Source organism: Chrysemys picta, chromosome 8, assembly GCF_011386835.1.
Source record: "Chrysemys picta bellii isolate R12L10 chromosome 8, ASM1138683v2, whole genome shotgun sequence".
Taxonomy (NCBI): domain Eukaryota; kingdom Metazoa; phylum Chordata; order Testudines; family Emydidae; genus Chrysemys; species Chrysemys picta.
The window spans coordinates 90,021,034-90,038,536 of record NC_088798.1 but is presented as its reverse complement, the minus strand read 5'-3'; the positions used below and the strand labels follow the sequence as shown (position 1 = coordinate 90,038,536).

At 45.5% G+C, this 17,503-nt stretch overlaps 1 protein-coding gene across 3 annotated transcripts in view; it reads right to left on the bottom strand.

Annotated features, from left to right (window-relative positions):
• The window catches only part of SH3PXD2B (SH3 and PX domains 2B), a 127,105-nt gene that overhangs the window by 90,045 nt on the left and 19,557 nt on the right, over positions 1 to 17,503 (bottom strand). For all 3 annotated transcript variants that reach the window (XM_065555900.1, XM_065555899.1, XM_065555898.1), the window contains exon 2: positions 12,480 to 12,560. Coding sequence is in view for 2 of the 3 variants with exons in the window: in XM_065555899.1 (XP_065411971.1) it covers positions 12,480 to 12,560 (81 nt within the window). In the remaining variant the exon portion in view is untranslated. The remainder of the gene's footprint in view (positions 1 to 12,479; positions 12,561 to 17,503) is intronic.

Sequence of the window (17,503 nt, the reverse complement as noted above, 5' to 3'; positions counted from 1 at the left end):
GAGTCAGAGAGTGAAAGAGGGCAGATCGTCTGTCCGCTCCTCTTGCTGTTCTTTCCAAAGTGCCAGGGGTTGAGTACCCCCAGCTCTGCTCCAGGCCCACCCCCACTCCAACCCTTCCCCCAAGGTCCCACCCCCACCCCTTCTCGCCCCCTCCCTCCCAGCGTGCCGCGCTCCTCCTCCCTCCCCACCAGTTTCCTGAACACCACAAACAGATGATTGCTGCAGGAGGTGCGCAGCCTCCCCATTCAATAGTTCCATTCAATAGTTCTGAATGACTGGACATTCCTGCTACATATGAGACTAGAAGTATTAAATAGACCACATAAAAAAACAAATTGATGAGATGTATAACTGTAGAGGGCTCCTTGGGACAGGGACATTCTAAGGAATTTTTAATGCTCCCACAAACATTATCTGGGTATCAGACCTTGTCTATTCCTGCCAGTATGGTGCCATGCAAATAGAAGGAAGGATGGTTCAGTGGTTATGTCACTAGCTGTAGGACTTGGGAGACCAGTTCAGGTCCTTGGTCTAGGAGCCTTCCGGTGTGACATCAAGCAAGTCACTTGGGGAACTGAGGCACAGAGGCTATCTGTAAAACAGGGATAATAGCACTCCGCTACTCACAGGGTGCCTTAAAGATTGTGAAGTGCTCAGACCTTATGGTAATGGTGGCCTTAGAAGTATCTAAGACATGGTGCTATGTAAATATTATGCTAATGATTCAATGGGGCCTAATTATTTTGTTAAAACTGAGCACTAACTCTTGTGTGGCTGATTGAATACAGACCAGGTAGCAAGTCTGCTGCACCAGGCCGTGTTTCTTGACCAAGCTGAAGACCTTTTGCAGCAAGGGCTTGTGCCACAGTATAAACTGCAGGTTCTGGTACCAGACTGATTGGATGCGCAGAGGAGATTTGGGGACTCTGGTCAGCCAAGATCTATGCAAGTCCCATAAAAATCCCTGCCAGCAGCTAGTAACTAGATCCTGTCAGTCAAGTGCACCAGGGCATTGGCTCAGAACCTCAAGATCTGGCCCATGTAAGCATGATGCAGGTGAGAGAGGGGTCACTAGACAAGTTTGTGCACTCCAGATTATCCTGTTCAGACTCACCTACTAATGGCGTGGCTGAACATCTAGAGCTTCTTTACTAAGTGGCTGTGGACTGGAAGGACATTAGCTCATCCTCTAAATTGCTGCTATGAGACACGAAAAAACACACCAATCCCCAGGAAAAGAGCTTAGCTCAGTCTCAGAGGAGAGTCAAAATTGTTGTTGTAAGCTACCCATCTTCCAGCCTCCTCCCTATGTATGTTACATCAACACAGGCTCCTCTCAGGTTCACATCCACTGAATAACGTTTAACTTGTACCATGTTACCCACAGGGCTGGAAAACAAAACATAGCGATAATCCCACCCCCACCTGCTGCTGCGGCTCTACCAGATTTTCACAGAGGAGGTTGAAAGGAGACTCAGACTGTTGAATGAATGGAGTGTGGTCCCAGAAACCAGCCTTGCTCCACCTTGTAGTTAAAGTAGCAGCTCCCAATAACACATTTTAAAGGGAGAGGGAGCATAGCATGGGCCACGCTGAGGCAAGACAGAGCCCATAAAGGATCCCAGAGCCACTCACTCAGATATTAGATAGACACACCTGGGAGCTGTATATGTGTGTGCAAAGAAGGAGTTGTAGCTGGTGGTCAACTGAGAGAGGCAAAAATTGAAGGCTGTGTGAACGGCTGCTTGTGATCATTCAGTTGCATGGATCAAACATTACTTTCCCAAAAGCCATTTCCCTCTAGCATTGCTATATTCGCCCCCTACACATACTGGGGCTTCTTTATTTCCAGAAGGAATCTCTCTGATATTTCCCAGAGGTAGGCATTACTCTCACACAGCTCAGAGCACCACTTGGCTGCAGGTAGAGAATGCAGCAGCTAGTCAGAATGCCAGTCAGAGCCAATTATAACTCAGCTGACCTGCCTTGCACGCTCTCTCTCTCTCTGAGCTGCCAATGCTGGAAAGCTATAAATGGAGACATTTGGAGAGAAAAAATAGACAGCCAGCTTTTAACTAGACTGAAATACATTGGACTAGGAACACTTTGTGGAGGGATAGAGTTAAAAAAAAAAAACTGACTAGGATCTTGAATCTGCAGTCCAAAAAAATAAAATAAATAAATAATAATAAAAAAAAACCAGGAATGGTTTCTTTTACTGAGACAGATATGGACCTTATTTAATGCATCGTGTTCTATTTCAATTTAGAAAGTTCACCATTTTATGCTGCTGGATATAAAGGCTTGAGCCTGTGAATTTGCAACTCTCAGTGAAGACAGAGACCCACAGACACAGAAGGAGGAAGAGGAAGGGGACTGACTCACTTGTATTTGGTAACAGGATTTTACTGTATGATGTAGTTGGGATTCTCTTGCTTCAGGTCCTATCATTGCTTGGCTTTTATGATCTGCCACCTCACAGGATATATATCCTGCTGATTTATTCTTGTGGTTGGGTTAAGCCACACACTGCACAAATGGCAATACTCTGACTTGACAGTCTGCAATTTAGTTGAATTCAAAATAAACCCTGGGGGCAGGGGAGGGGGGGGAAATGAACTGGTGAAATATAAAATTATTTTCCTCCTTCCAAACTAAGACTCTTTCAGTAGCAATTAGCAGTTTCAAGATGCGAGAAGACATGTACTTCCCCCCCAAGATAGACCTACTGATGCAAAGCATCTAAGAATGCTCAGCCAAAGCCCAGCATAAACTGCCACCACCATGCCCCACTTGTTCTAACAGTTGTGATGGTGGCGTGGTCTAGTGGTTAGAGCAGGAAATCACGAGTGAGAAGAATTGGATTCTTTTTCTGACTGATGGAGACTTGTTCGACTTTGGGCACAACCCTTCACACCTGTACTCCTCACTTTCTACAGCTGGAAAATGGGGATAATATTTACTCCACCTTTGTAAAGTACTATGAGATTCCCAGACAAATGGTGCCAAAAGTATTATTGAATGGAGAGGGACAAGTAGCACAGACACAGGGGAATTGGAAGGGGCAGGGCCCTGGCCACTATATCATTCCCTCCAGCTACTGCCCAGAACATAAGTCTCATTTTACTGTTTCAAGAATCCAACACATGTGATGGGATGACAAGGAGAACTCTCCTCCCATGTGAGTAAGCATCTCTGGGCCACTTTTAACGTAGCATTTCATTGAAATGCTGCAGATGAATTTTAAAAGCTGTAATATACTTTTTTTCCCTTGATGTGTTTACATACAGCTGAAGAGTCCCCTTGGGAGGGCTGATCCGGCCTTTCCGTACAGAGGACTTGCGTAGGCCACTGCCATTGGCCAACTCTTTCATAAGCGTAGGCATCACTTCAACCACCTCTTTTTTAAAATATGAATCTGTTGGCCTGCAGGCTGCAATACTTGCTCCAAGCTGAAATAGCTCCAGGTGGGTCAGCTTTGCAAGTTTCCAGTTAGGAGCTTAAAAAGGATTGAAGTGTACAGTCACATAGCGAACCAGGAAAAACACTTGAGGCAGACAAAGTGGAGTGAGTATTGGAGCCAAGATTTTAAGTTTGCCTAAATCCTCTAATTTTATCCACCCTTGCCCCCCATCTTAACTGTACATCAAGCATGCAATCTGGACTACAACCCTTTTCCTTCCCTTGCCCTCTGAATTAGATCTTAATACATACGAGCCATCGTATTGGATCAGACCCAAGGGCTATCTGGTGCTGTACTCTGTCTCTGGCAGTGACAAGTACGAGTTGCTTCCTCTGAAGTATCAAGAGCCCTGCAGCAGGAAGTTATGGGATAACCTGCCCCTGGGGAATGTATTTCTTACTCACTGTAATTACAGGTTGGCTTCTCATGGCATTTAACTGCATGACAGGAAAAAAATTACACTGCTCCACTGCTAGGAGGCCAGGACACTGACTCGCTATCTCACCTACTCATGTTGGAAGGGAGGCCCTATACAGAATAGTACTACACCTGAACAATGAAAGCCTTCTGACGCCCCGTCTGTGCTCATGAATCCATAATAAGGGGGGGAAAGTTGCTTGGTTTTCTTGGAAACAAGATGCAAACCAATACCTATTTCAAACCAGTGAACTTGCTTCCTACAGGACTTATGAAGCAGCAGTTTCAAAAGATCCTTTTTAAAGAACCCTATTAAGTTTTCCTTGGGTCCTCCATAATTCAACATTTAATGGAAATACTGTGCTAACTGGGAAAAAAGGAAAAGAAAAAAAAAAAGTGGACTGGAGCTTCTCCAGAACACAGTGCTGGAGGAACTCCTCATGGGCACATTTAGATATAAATCCTTCTGCCTTGGTATACAAAAGACAACCATTTAGGTATCTGGTTACTATTCTTCATGCCTGTTAAAGTTTCCACCATGTCTGCCAAACATGATTAGTGTCCCAAATACCACTGGCACCATTACAAGCATCTGCGTTGTTGCCTGTATTTCCTGGGAACAGAGTCCCTCTGCCCCCAATAGCTCACATCTGGTGCACCAAATGCTACAGTAGGAACCTCAGTCATGTTCTAACAAAAACCATTCCTCTGCCCAAAAAAAGGCAGATTTGAGCCTATGGGGAATTCTAGTTACGTTTTAATTTGATAGATACATGATAGATGTGGATCACTGGTCTACCTGTCTAATGAAGAAGCTGATAAGCTTCTTTTAGGAAGCTTTCATGTAGTGCTGTTGTGTTTTCTGGGAGATGGAGAGACCCAGACATAACCACCAATCCTTGAAGTTGTCAGTAACCCAAGGATATACCATAATCATCCTCCTCCAGAGCATCATCTGCCTTGCTACCGTGCATGCTACTGGCGGGGAGAAGAGAACAGGATAGGTTGTACTCATGGGTGGGAAAATAACGGTGAGTGCTTCTCAACAATTCATGCTACTAACACAACCGCAGTGGAAATTTTTTTATAGGAATGAGGAAGTGGGTGGTGTTGGGATGGGAGCAGAAAACAGAACAAAAGGTTCATTAAAGGCCTCACTCACACATCAGCTTATTCTGAACCTTTACATTAATCACAAAGACCTCGGGACTTGCGCGAATGGAATAACTGATAGCAGTAGCAGACTGCTATGCTCTGTGTAGATCCGCTCTAGCGGGTTATGAGACACATAGTGGGTTTCACAGATACCTGCAGCCAGCAGAAGAATGGTGAGACTCAGGAACCTTGGGTTCCATGCCATGCTCCAGAGGGGATGTGCTCTAGTGGGCACAGACTCTTCTGCCCGTTCCCCCATCCAAGCAGGACCCCTTTCAGTCCCAGCAGCTCCAACCTGTCCTCATCCCAGTCCTGTCTCTTTTCTACCTCTGACTCCTTATCCCAGTCTCCACTCCTCACTTTTCTCATTCCCCCCCAACCCCCTTATCTGATCTGTCTCTCCCCCAACACTGGCCTTCAGTTGCTACACCCTACCCATATTCCCCATTGGCTTTGAGGAACAAATTTCCCTCCCCAGGCTCTTCGTCCAATCTCAGTCCCTCACCCTTTGCTCAGCCAGTAGTACCAGTTCTCCTTCCACACGCCTTCCCCTTGTCAGATCTGTCTCTCCTCCCTTCTTCATACCTTCCCTCTGCCCTTCCCCAGTCTGGTTCTTGTCTCCTCTGTATTCGAATCAGACCGCTTCCTCCATGTTGCCTGGGCATCAGAAGGGTCATCATTGAAAGAACAGGAAAGATAGCTGCCTGGCTCTCAGTTCAGGTTCCTGGACTTGCAGCAGCCCAGAGTTGCAACTGCAGGAAAAAAAAGTCTTGTTTGGCCCTGGGCTGGAGCATGCCCAGTGTGGATGGAATCTCTGAGGAATCAAAGAAGTGGAGGGCTGAAGGGGACCTTGAGAAGTCATCACGTCCAGCCCCCTGCGCTGAGGCAAGACCAAGTAAACCTACACCATCCCTGACAAGTGTGTCTCCAACCTGCTCTTGAAAACTTCCAGCAATGTGGATTCCACAACCTCCGATGGAAGCCTATTCCAGTGCTTAACTATCCTTAAGACTTAGAAAGTTTTTTCCCCAATATCTTGTAGCAGATGAAGTCCATTACGTCTTCTCCATCTTCGCTGAAGGTAGGACAACAATTGATCATGGTCCTCTTTATAACAATCCTTAACATATCTGAAGACTTATCAGGTCCCCCTCTTTTTCTCTCAAGACTAAATATGCCCAGTTTTTTTAACCTTTCCTCATAGGTCAGGTTTTTTCAACCTTTTATCATTTTTGTTGCTCTCCTCTGGAGTCCTTCCAATTGTCCACATATTTCCTAAAGTATAGTGCCCAGAATTGGACACAGTACTCCATCTGAGGCCTCACCACCGAGAGCAAGGCTCCACGGAACACATGCAAACTGATTTTTTTCCCCCAAAGGCTTATCACTTGGCCAACATCTGGGTGGATTTTCCTGGGGACGGCAAAAGGCAAATCACCCCCCCACACAAACCAAATTTGAAATTGCTGCTCAAAGAATTGGTGGGGGTCGGGTGGGAGAGGAGGAACAGCTTTTCAAAAGAAAAGGTTGCCACAGTTTTTTAGTATGGACAAAACAACATTTTCCCCTAGCCTCATTCTCAGAAACAGCTAAACTATTTTGCTGAAATTTTACCAAAAAAATTCAACCTGTTCTAGACACCCAGCAAACAAAATTTCTGCCCAAACATCTGGCAAAAGTTAAACAATTACACAGGTCTTACTATGGGATGGATCAGGAAACCTTAGGCCCACTTAGAAAACATAAACCCATGTCTTTCACAGTGTTAGCAGAGTGTCTTCCACTCCTCTCCTTTAAAGCCAATTTCCACAACACCATGGGTTTAAAAATAAGAACACCAGGAAGTGTGTGTGGTAATAGGGAAGGAAGGAAAATCACACTTCATTCAGCAGAAGTAAAAAGGAGTTATTTGTGTGTGGGGAAGGCAGTTTTTGTTTCCCTCCCCTTTCCAAAAGACGAGCTTTTATCCCCACCCCATACTTTTGTAACTGCACTGTTCTTCACCCCTGGAGGGACTGGGGGGAGAAAGAGGTCACACAGCTCTAGTTGCGATCCCAATGCAGGGGAAGACTGTGACCCTTCACCACCATTACTTCACATCCAGTTTACAAATAAGAACGCAAGACAGGCTACTAAAGAAAAGGGAAACAAGATGGGTGACAGTGACAGATCGGCCGATGAGAACTCTGAAGACACTGTGCTTCTCCTATGCCACCCCATGCCCACCTGGGTTGAGGAGACGGCCACATCTGCTTGGGTTTAGCAGGGAGCTGGGTCTTCGAGCATCAATGAAAGACGAGAGGGTGAAATGAAGGAAGTGACTGAGCTCCTGCGCATGGTTTCCTGTCTGACAGCTGTTCCCTGTTTATTTACTTTGGTATTTCCTTGGTTACGCAAACAGCAGCCCACAGTTTAACTCCTGCCTACACCAGCGGCTGTGCATTTGCAGGATTTGTCTGTTTAATTCTGCTGGGAATGCCATGAAATGGAGGTACTGGGGAATAGGGAGCTGAGCACAAGACCTCTAAGGTCCCCCTGCAGGAGTCCATTGTTGTGCCAACTGGGTCCTGCTCCCTATCACCCATCTGGGAGTGGCTGGGATCTAGAAAAAAGGTAAAACAGTGAGGTGGCAAAATCTGCAGATCATAAAAAATTACTCAAGACAATTAAGTCCAAAGCAGTTCGTGAAGAGTTACAAAGAGATCTCACTAACTGGGTGACTTGGCAACTCAGTGGCAGATGAAATTCAATGTGACAAACGCAAAGTAATGAATATTGGAAAACATAATCCCAACTATACATACAAAATTATGGGGTCCAAATTAGCTGTTACACTCAAGAAAGATCTTGGAGTCTCTGTGGATAGTTCTCTGAAAACATCCGCTCAATGTGCAATGGCAGTCAAAAAAGCTAACAATGTTAGGAAACTTTATAAAAAGAATATATAATAAATCAGAAAATATCATAATGCCACTATATAAATCCATGGTACACCCACACCTTGAATACTGTATGCAGTTCTAGTCGCCCCATCTCTCTCAAAAATAAAAAAAAGATATATTATAATTGGAAAAGGTACAGAGAAGGGCAACAAAAATGACTAAGGGCATGGAACAGCTTCTGTATGAGGAGAGATTAAACAGATTGGTGCTTCTCAGCTTGGACAAGCAATGACTAAAAGGGGATATGTTAGAGGTCTACAAAATCGTGACGGGTGTGGAGAAAGCGAATAAGGAAGCACTATTTACTCCTTCACTTTCTTGACCCAAAGAAATTAATAGGCAGCAGGTTTAAAAACAAACAAAAGGAAGGTTTCAGAGTGGTAGCTGTGTTAGTCTGTATCAGCAAAAACAACGTGGCACCTTAGAGACTACCAAATTTATTTGGGCATAAGCTTTCGTGGGCTAGAACCTACTTCATCAGATGCATGAAGTGAAAAATATAGGAGCAGGTATAAATACATGAAAGGATGGGGGTGCTTTACCAAGTGTGAGATCAGTCTAATGAGATAAATCAATTAACAGCAGGATACCAAGGAAGCAAAAATAACTTTTGAAGTGGTAAGAGAGTGGCCCATTACAGACAGTTGACAAGAAGGTGTGAGTAACAGTAGGGAGAAATAAATATTGGGGAAATTAAGTTTAGGTTTTTGTAATGACCCAACCACTCCCAGTCTTTATTCAGGCCTAAACTGATGGAATCCAGTTTGCAAATTAATTCCAGTTCTGCAGCTTCATGTTGGAGTCTGTTTTTGAAGTTTTTTTGTTGAAGAATTGCCACTTTTAGGTCTGTTATTGAGTGACCAGAGAGATTGAAGTGTTCTCCTACTGGTTTTTGAATGTTAGGATTCCTGATGTCAGATGTGTCCATTTATTCTTTTCCGTAGAGACTGTCCAGTTTGGCCAATGTACATGGCAGAGGGGCACTGCTGGCACATATCACATTGGTAGATGTGCAGATGAACAAGCCCCGGACGGTGTGGCTGATGTGGTTAGGTCCTATGATGGTGTCCCTTGAATAGATATGTGGACAGAGTTGGCACCGGGGTTTGTAGCAGGGTTTGGCTCCAACGCACAGTCAACCTATGGAACTCATTGCCATGGGATATTATGAAGGCCAAAACTATAACGGGATTCAGAAAATAAATCAGATAAGTTCATCAGTGACTATTAGCCAAGATGGTCAGGGACACAACTGCATGTTCTGGATTTCCCCAGCCTCTGACTGCCAGAATCTGGGAGTAGATGACAGGGGATGGATCACTTGATCATTACCTGTTCTGTTCGTTCCCTCTGAAGTATCTGGCATTGGCCACTTTGGAACAGGGCCGGATTAAGGTTATGAGGGGCCTAAAGCTAATGGGAGGGAAGGGCCCAAGTATGAATTACATATTGGATCTTTCAAAAGAACAGTCCAACCAAGGCTTCTGTAGTGACAGCCTTGTTATATCAGGTCTGGTGTAGAATGAAGGGAGAGCTTCCTGTTTCATTTGCATGTGTAAATCAAGCAAACCTTGCTTATTTTTTTTCCTTAAGTACTCAGAGTTTAGGGGAGGAAAGTGAATGAGATTCTGCTTATATCAGGTGTGAAAAAGCAGAAGGGACCACCAAAAAAAAAAAAATAAAAAAAAAAATCTATTCTTGTGCAAAAATCTGTTCCACCTGAAGTCGATAAGGCTACACAAATGTAATTATCAGCAGGACTTGGCCAGTGTTCTCTTTCCCTTCTCAAATCACACACATTCCATACTTACCCAACATTTTCCACTTGGGAAAGAAGTTAGTTTGAGTTGGGGCAGAAAAATGAGGACTAACTTTAGGTTTATTTAGCTTAAAGTTTTGGAATGAAACTCAAAATAAATCAAATGTGAGGTACTTTTATGATGGCTTGGACTCCTAGAGAACCAGCAGATGAACAGAACCTGCCTTTAGCCTATTCAGACAGTCTTTCTATCATAGCCTGCTAAGAAGTGGATTTAAAATCCTTGAGGGAGAGGGGATGGAGAAACCTACAACACTGTGTGTTGAGCTTCCTCCAGTGCTTTTGCAACCCCTTAAAAGTACAAAGAGGTGTTGGCCTGTGGAACTAGGCTGAGCATAAGGAAAGAATTTGGTTGCCTGTGCATCCCAGTACAAAAGAATACACCAAAGAAAAAAATTGGATTTCTTTGATTTTTGGTACAGTTCAATACAGTATTGAACACAGTGCATCATAAATCTGAAGCCCCCCCCCGATGGAAGGTACTGTAAAAGTTAAAGTATTGATATCCAGAATGGGATGTTTTGTTTTTCCTACAAATGTGTGGGAATTCGTTCCTTATAAATGGGAGGGGCAATAGTTCTGGCTGGAGCTGGGTAGAGTGTGTGCAGGTTCTGTGCAAGATTCCCACCCTACGGCTCTGGTATTGCCTCTTCCCCCCGCCATCCCCTTGCCCTGCCCTCCCCTCACATAGGCACTCACCAGTTGTCCAGAAACGGGACCCAGCACACATACATAGAAGATGACAGGCACTAGGACCCAGAAGGCAGCGTCCTGGAGCTGCCTGCCAGCCTCAGCCAAGGAGAGGGACAGAGGGAGCTTCCTCCCTCCCTGACAGCTAAGCAGAGCTCCAGAGAAATTGGGTATGGGGAGGTGCTGGGTGGGGAGATAATGCCACTCACGGCTGGCATGGGTTCCCATGGTAACCGGATTTTTAGTGTCCGGTCACCAGTGTTAACCGGATACCTGGCAGTGTGTTCCTGCAGCACAGGGAGACGCCGACAGGAGGGACCAGAAGCAGCAGGCTGCCAGCTCACTGCCACCTGAGCTCTTTCCAAGCCACAGCGGGTTGCTTTGCCTTTCCTGCTGGCAGGAATGCTCCAGCTCGGCTGTGTGAGCAAGCTTGCTCCCCCTCACCTGGTCTCGGGCGCACCCCCTGCTTGACCAGTAGGGCCTAAATATAGGAGGGGCTTAGGCTATAGCCTTCTGGTTAATCTGGCCCTACTTCGGAAGCCAGGATACTGGGCTAGTTGGACCAATGGTCCGACCCAGTATGGCTGTTCTTATCTCAATCCTCCTCTACTTCCAAAGGACATGGCTATATATAAAAAAACCAAAAAGTTATAACAGAACAAAAATACTGCCACTTGAGAATCATTTTCCTGCTCCCCGTTCAGACTAAGCCTATTTCCAATGCTGATTGAGCTAGCATGCTAAAAATAGGAGCGTAGCTGTGACAACAAGGTCCGTCCGTCCTGTCGCTGAGCTGCCCCGAGTACAATCCTGTCCGAAAGCCTAGGTATGTACTCAGTGTGTTACAAATAGCAGTGTAGTTGTGGCAGTATGGACAATGGGACGGGTTAGTTGCCCTGTTGCTCATGCTGTTTAAGCTACACTGCTATTTGTAATGCACTAAATCAGAGCTAGTGCAGGTATGTCTACCCAAGCTGGAAATCACACCTTCCAGCTCCAGTGCAAACACACCCTATCTGTAATCTCTGTTAATTCAGTCAGCTCCCCAAAAACCTCCATTTAGGATATGGTAACAATTTCTATGGAAAACAGCAAAGAGTCCTGTGGCACCTTACAGACTAACAGACGTATTGGAGCATAAGCTTTCATGGGTGAATACTCAATTCGTCTGACACAATTTCTATGGGAAGACATTGCATCAGTCAAAAAAAGGGACAGGGACCTCGTAGTCCAAGTCACAAGGAGACAGCCACAGATTATGAAGAATGGTGTTTAGCATCCACAGTTGGCCAATGAAGGACATAATGGCGGTAGAGAAGGCAAAGACATGAGCATTCCATTCATCCAGAGCGAACGTTCACCCTGAACAGGGCTGGAGCCAGTTACGGTCTTAATGCAGACTCCTGAAAAGGCACTGAGAAGCAATGTTAAGTCTTTAGAATGTTCTCCCTTTAGGGCTGGAATCCTGATAAATTTCAGCAAGTGACCTTAACTCTCCCCAAATAGCAACAAGAGGCCAGAGAGGGCAAACTGCAGTTTAGACACTGAAAGGATGATATTCCCAGACTGAACAAAGTTAGATGGACTTCTGGTAGGTAAGAGCTATTATCTCCGTACATCAGACATCTAATGAGGGAAGCAGTAGAAAGACAATATTGGTAAATGCAGAAGCTACAGGGCACCTGTCATAAAATGAGGAGTGTCTCCCTAACCCTCTGTCTGTGGTTTCTTAGCCACTTTCACGAACTGACGGAACTGTGTATAAGCAACGCTGCACAGTTCAACTACAAGGCAGTCTAGCCAATGGCTTGGTTTTCAAGTTTTTTTTTTTTTAAATGTAATATTTACACAAGACACATATTAGACTCCTAAATTAAAACATGACAAATCTTTGTATAATGCAAAAAAGGAATACAAAAATGTAGAATAAGCTATATGTCCTTGTATGGGAACCTCAAAAATCAAAAAACACAAGGGATGGCAAGATTCTTACCTGCAGGTCAAAGAACTTGCTGTACCGTCGATAAATGACTTCTGTGGAACCATTGGACCATGTGACTTTGATTATATACACCTGTGGGGGACAGAGAAGGAGATTAGAGAAGAGTGATATCAATAGAACAGCCTGCACCATTCCTACAATATTGGAAGTTAGGGCAGCTCCCAGAGTCCCACTGGTAGATCCCAATGCAGTAAAGCATCTCTATTAATAAAGGACTTAAGCACACACTTTAGTCCCACTGAAGTAAAAAAGTTAAACATGTGCTTCAAGTCCTTTCCTGCAATGGAGCTTAATGAATACTTTATCCAAAAAGACACCACAGAGAACAAAATGTTCAATTCATAATTGTGACCCAGATGGTTCACTAGTGGCACACATGGGCATTAGTCACTGAGGAGATTTCAACAGTTCTGTAAGATCACAAACATCAAACATAAAATAAAACAAAGTCACGCCACCACCAGACAGGTCAACAGTTAGTAGCTACACCATCATCCCAAGCATGGTCAAAAGGACACGTCTACACCCTCCTTCCTGCTCCCTAGGCTTTGGAGCCTGAACTCCAGCTCCAGCCATAGCTTCAAAGTGCTGTTTACACAGCGATTTAGTGCACTAGCACGAGCCTCACTAGCCCAAGTCTCCTGATCTGGGCTGGTAAGCTTGTTCCCAGGGACTCCAAAATGATATGTAGGAATATTCTTAGTGCACTAGATGGTTACTCCTGAGGGTATTCTGTGCCAAAAAATTAAAAATCCTCCACACAATATTTCTGCAAAATACTGCAAATTTTATTTGTCAAATAAATGTGGAAGCTAGAGCACAGCACTGGGGAGCACAGGCCACTGGCTGCACAGAAGTGGGAGATCACTGTGGGACCTCCTCTGGGACATGGACTCAGCGGTGAGGCTGCACCCAATCCTAACACAGTGCAAGGACCCAGCCTGCCCCAGAAACACCCCAGGGCCCTGCCCCTCTGTGTGGGCAGGCAGGCTCAGCAAGGCAGGATCAAAGTGTGGAGGGGCTTAATGTGGAGGGATCCAGGTGTGGGTTGAGAGGTTTCTGTGGGGGGAGGGGCAATCTGGGTGTGGGCAGCTCAGTGGGGGAATCTGGATGCACGGGGGCTTGTTGGGGGGTTCTGGGTGCAACAGTAACGGGACTCTGCAGGGGGATCCAGGTGAAGATGGTTGGGGCTGAGAGGTGGGGGGTGGTCTGGATGTGCAGGGGATAGGGCTTGGCAGGGGGGTCTGGGTATGGCAGGTTCAGTGGGGGGGGGTCCAGATGCTGGGGGAATGGGGCTCAGTGGGGTGGGGATCTAGATGTAGCTGGTTGGGGCTTGGTAGGGTAGGGATCCAGGTGCCGGTGGCTCATCGGGGTGGTCCAGGTGCAGGGGGAGTGTGGCGCATCGGGGGGGAGAGGGGGAGGCTCAGCAGGAGGGTCTGGGTATGAGGGGGTCTGGATGCATGGGGGTTGGGCTGATGGGGAGCAGCTCCCTGTACAGGAATCCCTCTCCCTGCAACTGAGGAGCAATAGGTGCAGGAAATGGGGCTGGGGGGGAGGGGGGGCTTGCAGAGCTGCCAGCAGCTGGGAGAGAAATCTGGGAGTGGGTTTGACCTGGCCCTGGATGCCGTGCAGGGGAAAAGAAAGAAAGTCCTGTCCTCCCCAGCCCAGCCAGGACTAGTAGCTGAGCCTGGCACAAGATAGGAGCCACCAGCTGGGTCTTCCCCAATCCCACCTCCTGCCCCACAGTGATTTACCTCTCTGCCAGCTGCCCTGGGCATCCAAAACATACTGCTGGGGAAGGTCGCATGACCACTCTTGTGACCTCCCTTTGCTTCCCCATCAGAAATTCATTTTTCTGCAGGGAAGCAAAGAAATCTGTGGGGAACATAAATTCTGTGCATGTGCAGTGGCACAGAATTCCCCGGGGAAGGATGGTACAGCACAGAGTTGTAGCCTGTTGAGTTCTCATGATCCCAGCAAGTTCAGAGATCGCTCTGCATTTCCTCTAATGGCTCTGAATGCCTTGAGGTTTGGTTTACTTTTAACTTGTTTTAGGTCAGTTATCTTCCTGTTCTATAAAGCAATCTGTAATTAATTCCTGTAATTGTAGGTTATTCAAGATGCCGATGATGAACCACAGGTTTTTAATTGGTAACGAATGCAAAAATAAGCAATTTTGATTCATCTGCTGTGGCTGAAGGCAGACAAATAATGGAATTAGATGATGATTTGTTATTTAGTACTTTATGTATTTCACACAAACCAAATATGACCCTTGGGCTCCTGACAAAGTGCCAGCGTAGTTCTTGCTATTGCAAAGTTTGGGATACGGTGGCCAAAAGTAAGTTCACTCTTCCCTCCCCACCCCACTTCACCATATGCTCACACTATGCTGCCGGAAATTCAAAAACCCACCCAACAAAAGATGAGGACAACTTTTGGAAGACCAAGGTTAACAGGAGCGATAAAACTTTAGATGATGCTTTGGCAAGAACATGGCTCAAGTATAACTGAATTAAAATATAATCCATTACATTTTTAAATTTTTCACCACAGAGACAGCCATCCATTTCTCCAGAATGCAATCTGACCAGCATCCAATGTCACTACTAGAACCTGAAGCGAAGACCAGGGGAAAAAGAAACACCTAACTATTTTGTCCATCAGATATGCTTGGATATCCAGATACTATGGTACCCCAATCTGGGACTAAAATTCATCCAGCATCTCAGGCTGGATTGTCAATATAAGACTAGCTAAAGCCAAGAAACCATAAAGGAGACTGAGGGGAGCTGAGTACTCTTAAGGGTGATGTCTTCAAATCAAGATTAAAGAAGATGCTACCTGAGGAATCTTCCTCCTGTTCTCTAGATATGGGACTTCACTCCAGCACATTTTTAAGAAAAGTCACAGATTATCAACCCAAAATTTAGGGTACGTCTTCACTTACCGGAGGGTCCGGCGGTAAGCAATCGATGTTCTGGGATTGATTTATCGCGTCTGGTTAAGACGCGATAAATCGATCCCGGAAGTGCTCACCGTCAACGCCGGTACTCCAGCTCGCAGAGAGGAGTACGCGGCATCGACGGGGGAGCCTTCCTGCCGCGTCTGGACCCGCGGTAAGTTCGGACTAAGGTACTTCGAATTCAGCTACGTTATTAACGTAGCTGAATTTGCGTACCTTAGTCCGAAGTGGGGGCTTAGTGGGGACCAGGCCTTAGCCTACTTCTCCTTCCCTCCTCTCTTTATACACTGTAATGAATTGGGTAGCGTGTTATCAGCACCTCTGCCCCTTAGTGGATGGAATCAGAACTGAAAATAGTGCCTAAATTTATGGACTACACTAGCAGTGGCTCTCAACCTTTCCAGACTACTGTACACCTTTCAGGAGTCTGATTTGTACCCCAAAGTTTTACCGCACTTAAAAATGACTTCCTTATATAATCAGACAAAAAAAATTTTAAAAGCGTCACAGCACACGATTACTGAAAAATTGCTTACTTTCTCATTTTTACCACAATTATAAAATAAATCAACTGGAATATAAATATTGTACTTACATTTCAGTGTATAGTCTATAGAGCAGTACAAACAAGTCATTGTCTCTATGAAATTTTAGTTTGTATTGACTTCTCTAGTGCGTTTTATGTAGCCTGTGGTAAAACTAGGCAAATATCTAGATAAGTTGACGTACCCCCTGGAAGACCTCTGCATAACCCCAGGAGTACATGTACCCCTGGTTGAGAACCACTGGACTTGAGCAACCAAGTTTCACTTCTGGTGATACCATGAAGCGCCGAGTGGCCCTAGAATGCAGCATCTGTGACAGCTCTAAAGGCCTTGATGGACTCCGATTGGTCAACATAGGTTTACAGAGTCTAGGTAATCCTTTGTGCAGGTCTCTCCCCACATCCAAAGGAAAAGAGTGCTTTCCCCAAACAACTCAGTTCCAGCCAGTACCTTGCAGTGAGCACCTTTCCCTGGTCAGTGCGAGCCAACTTGAACAAAATCAGAACACAGCATGCATCTTTCTGGCCAATAAAGCGTTAAGCCTCCTCCAGAGCACTTCCAAGCTGCTTTTAGCTTCCCACCAGGGTCTGCAAGGCAGCCAGTATGACATCATTTAGGTTGGAGGCTCTGCTAATATCCCAGCTCACATCCATTCCATAGCATTTCACAGCGTTATATCACTGCTGGCTGCCTGCCTGGAGAAAGCCTGCCAGTGGGGCAGGAGGAAAAGCCAATTTTTCCTCCATTGTTTATTCCTATCCTGCCTTTATTTTGGAGTCAACAGTTTATTACACTGGGATGTTAATCAGGTCGTGCAAAGCGATTTACTAGAGCCCAAGTGAATTTAAAACTCAGAGGGGAGATAAGCCAAGAGATTTGGGTGGATGAGGGCGCTGAAGGCTTTGCAATTAAGAGGATAGCAATATTTTTCCCTACTCCCCACTTCACTCATTTCGTTTAGGTCCTAGTCTTCCTGGAATATCTGTATAACTGAAGTTTACACATTCCATTTAATAACAGGACAGTCCTACATGGCACCCCCTACCCCCAGCTCAACCAACAATTTGCAGAAAAAGCAAATTCTAAATATCTGTGGGAAACGCTGCTTCATCAGCTTCCCAGCAGGGAGATGGCTTTAGAGCTCTTCCCTTGTGAATATTTCCCCCTTCATGCCAAGGGTCCCATGTTGCTGACACGTTCTCTTAGCTGAGAAATGCATGTTAATCTCTTCAGAGCCTACCTTATACCCCTCCCATGGGCTATGCTCAGCATCTATCTATACCAGCCCCTGCTGGCCCAGAGGACAAGAAAACCAGACCAGAAAGTAGACATCCAGCTGTTCCCTTATGGTAATGAGGCCACTAAAGGCCAGATTTTCAAAGGTATTTAGGCACCTAGTAGGATTTGCAAAACTCCAATTGAAATTAACGTCAGTTCAGAGTCTACCCTGCTTAAGCACTTTTGAAAAATCCCACCAAGTGCCTAAATATCTTGGGGGGGAAAAA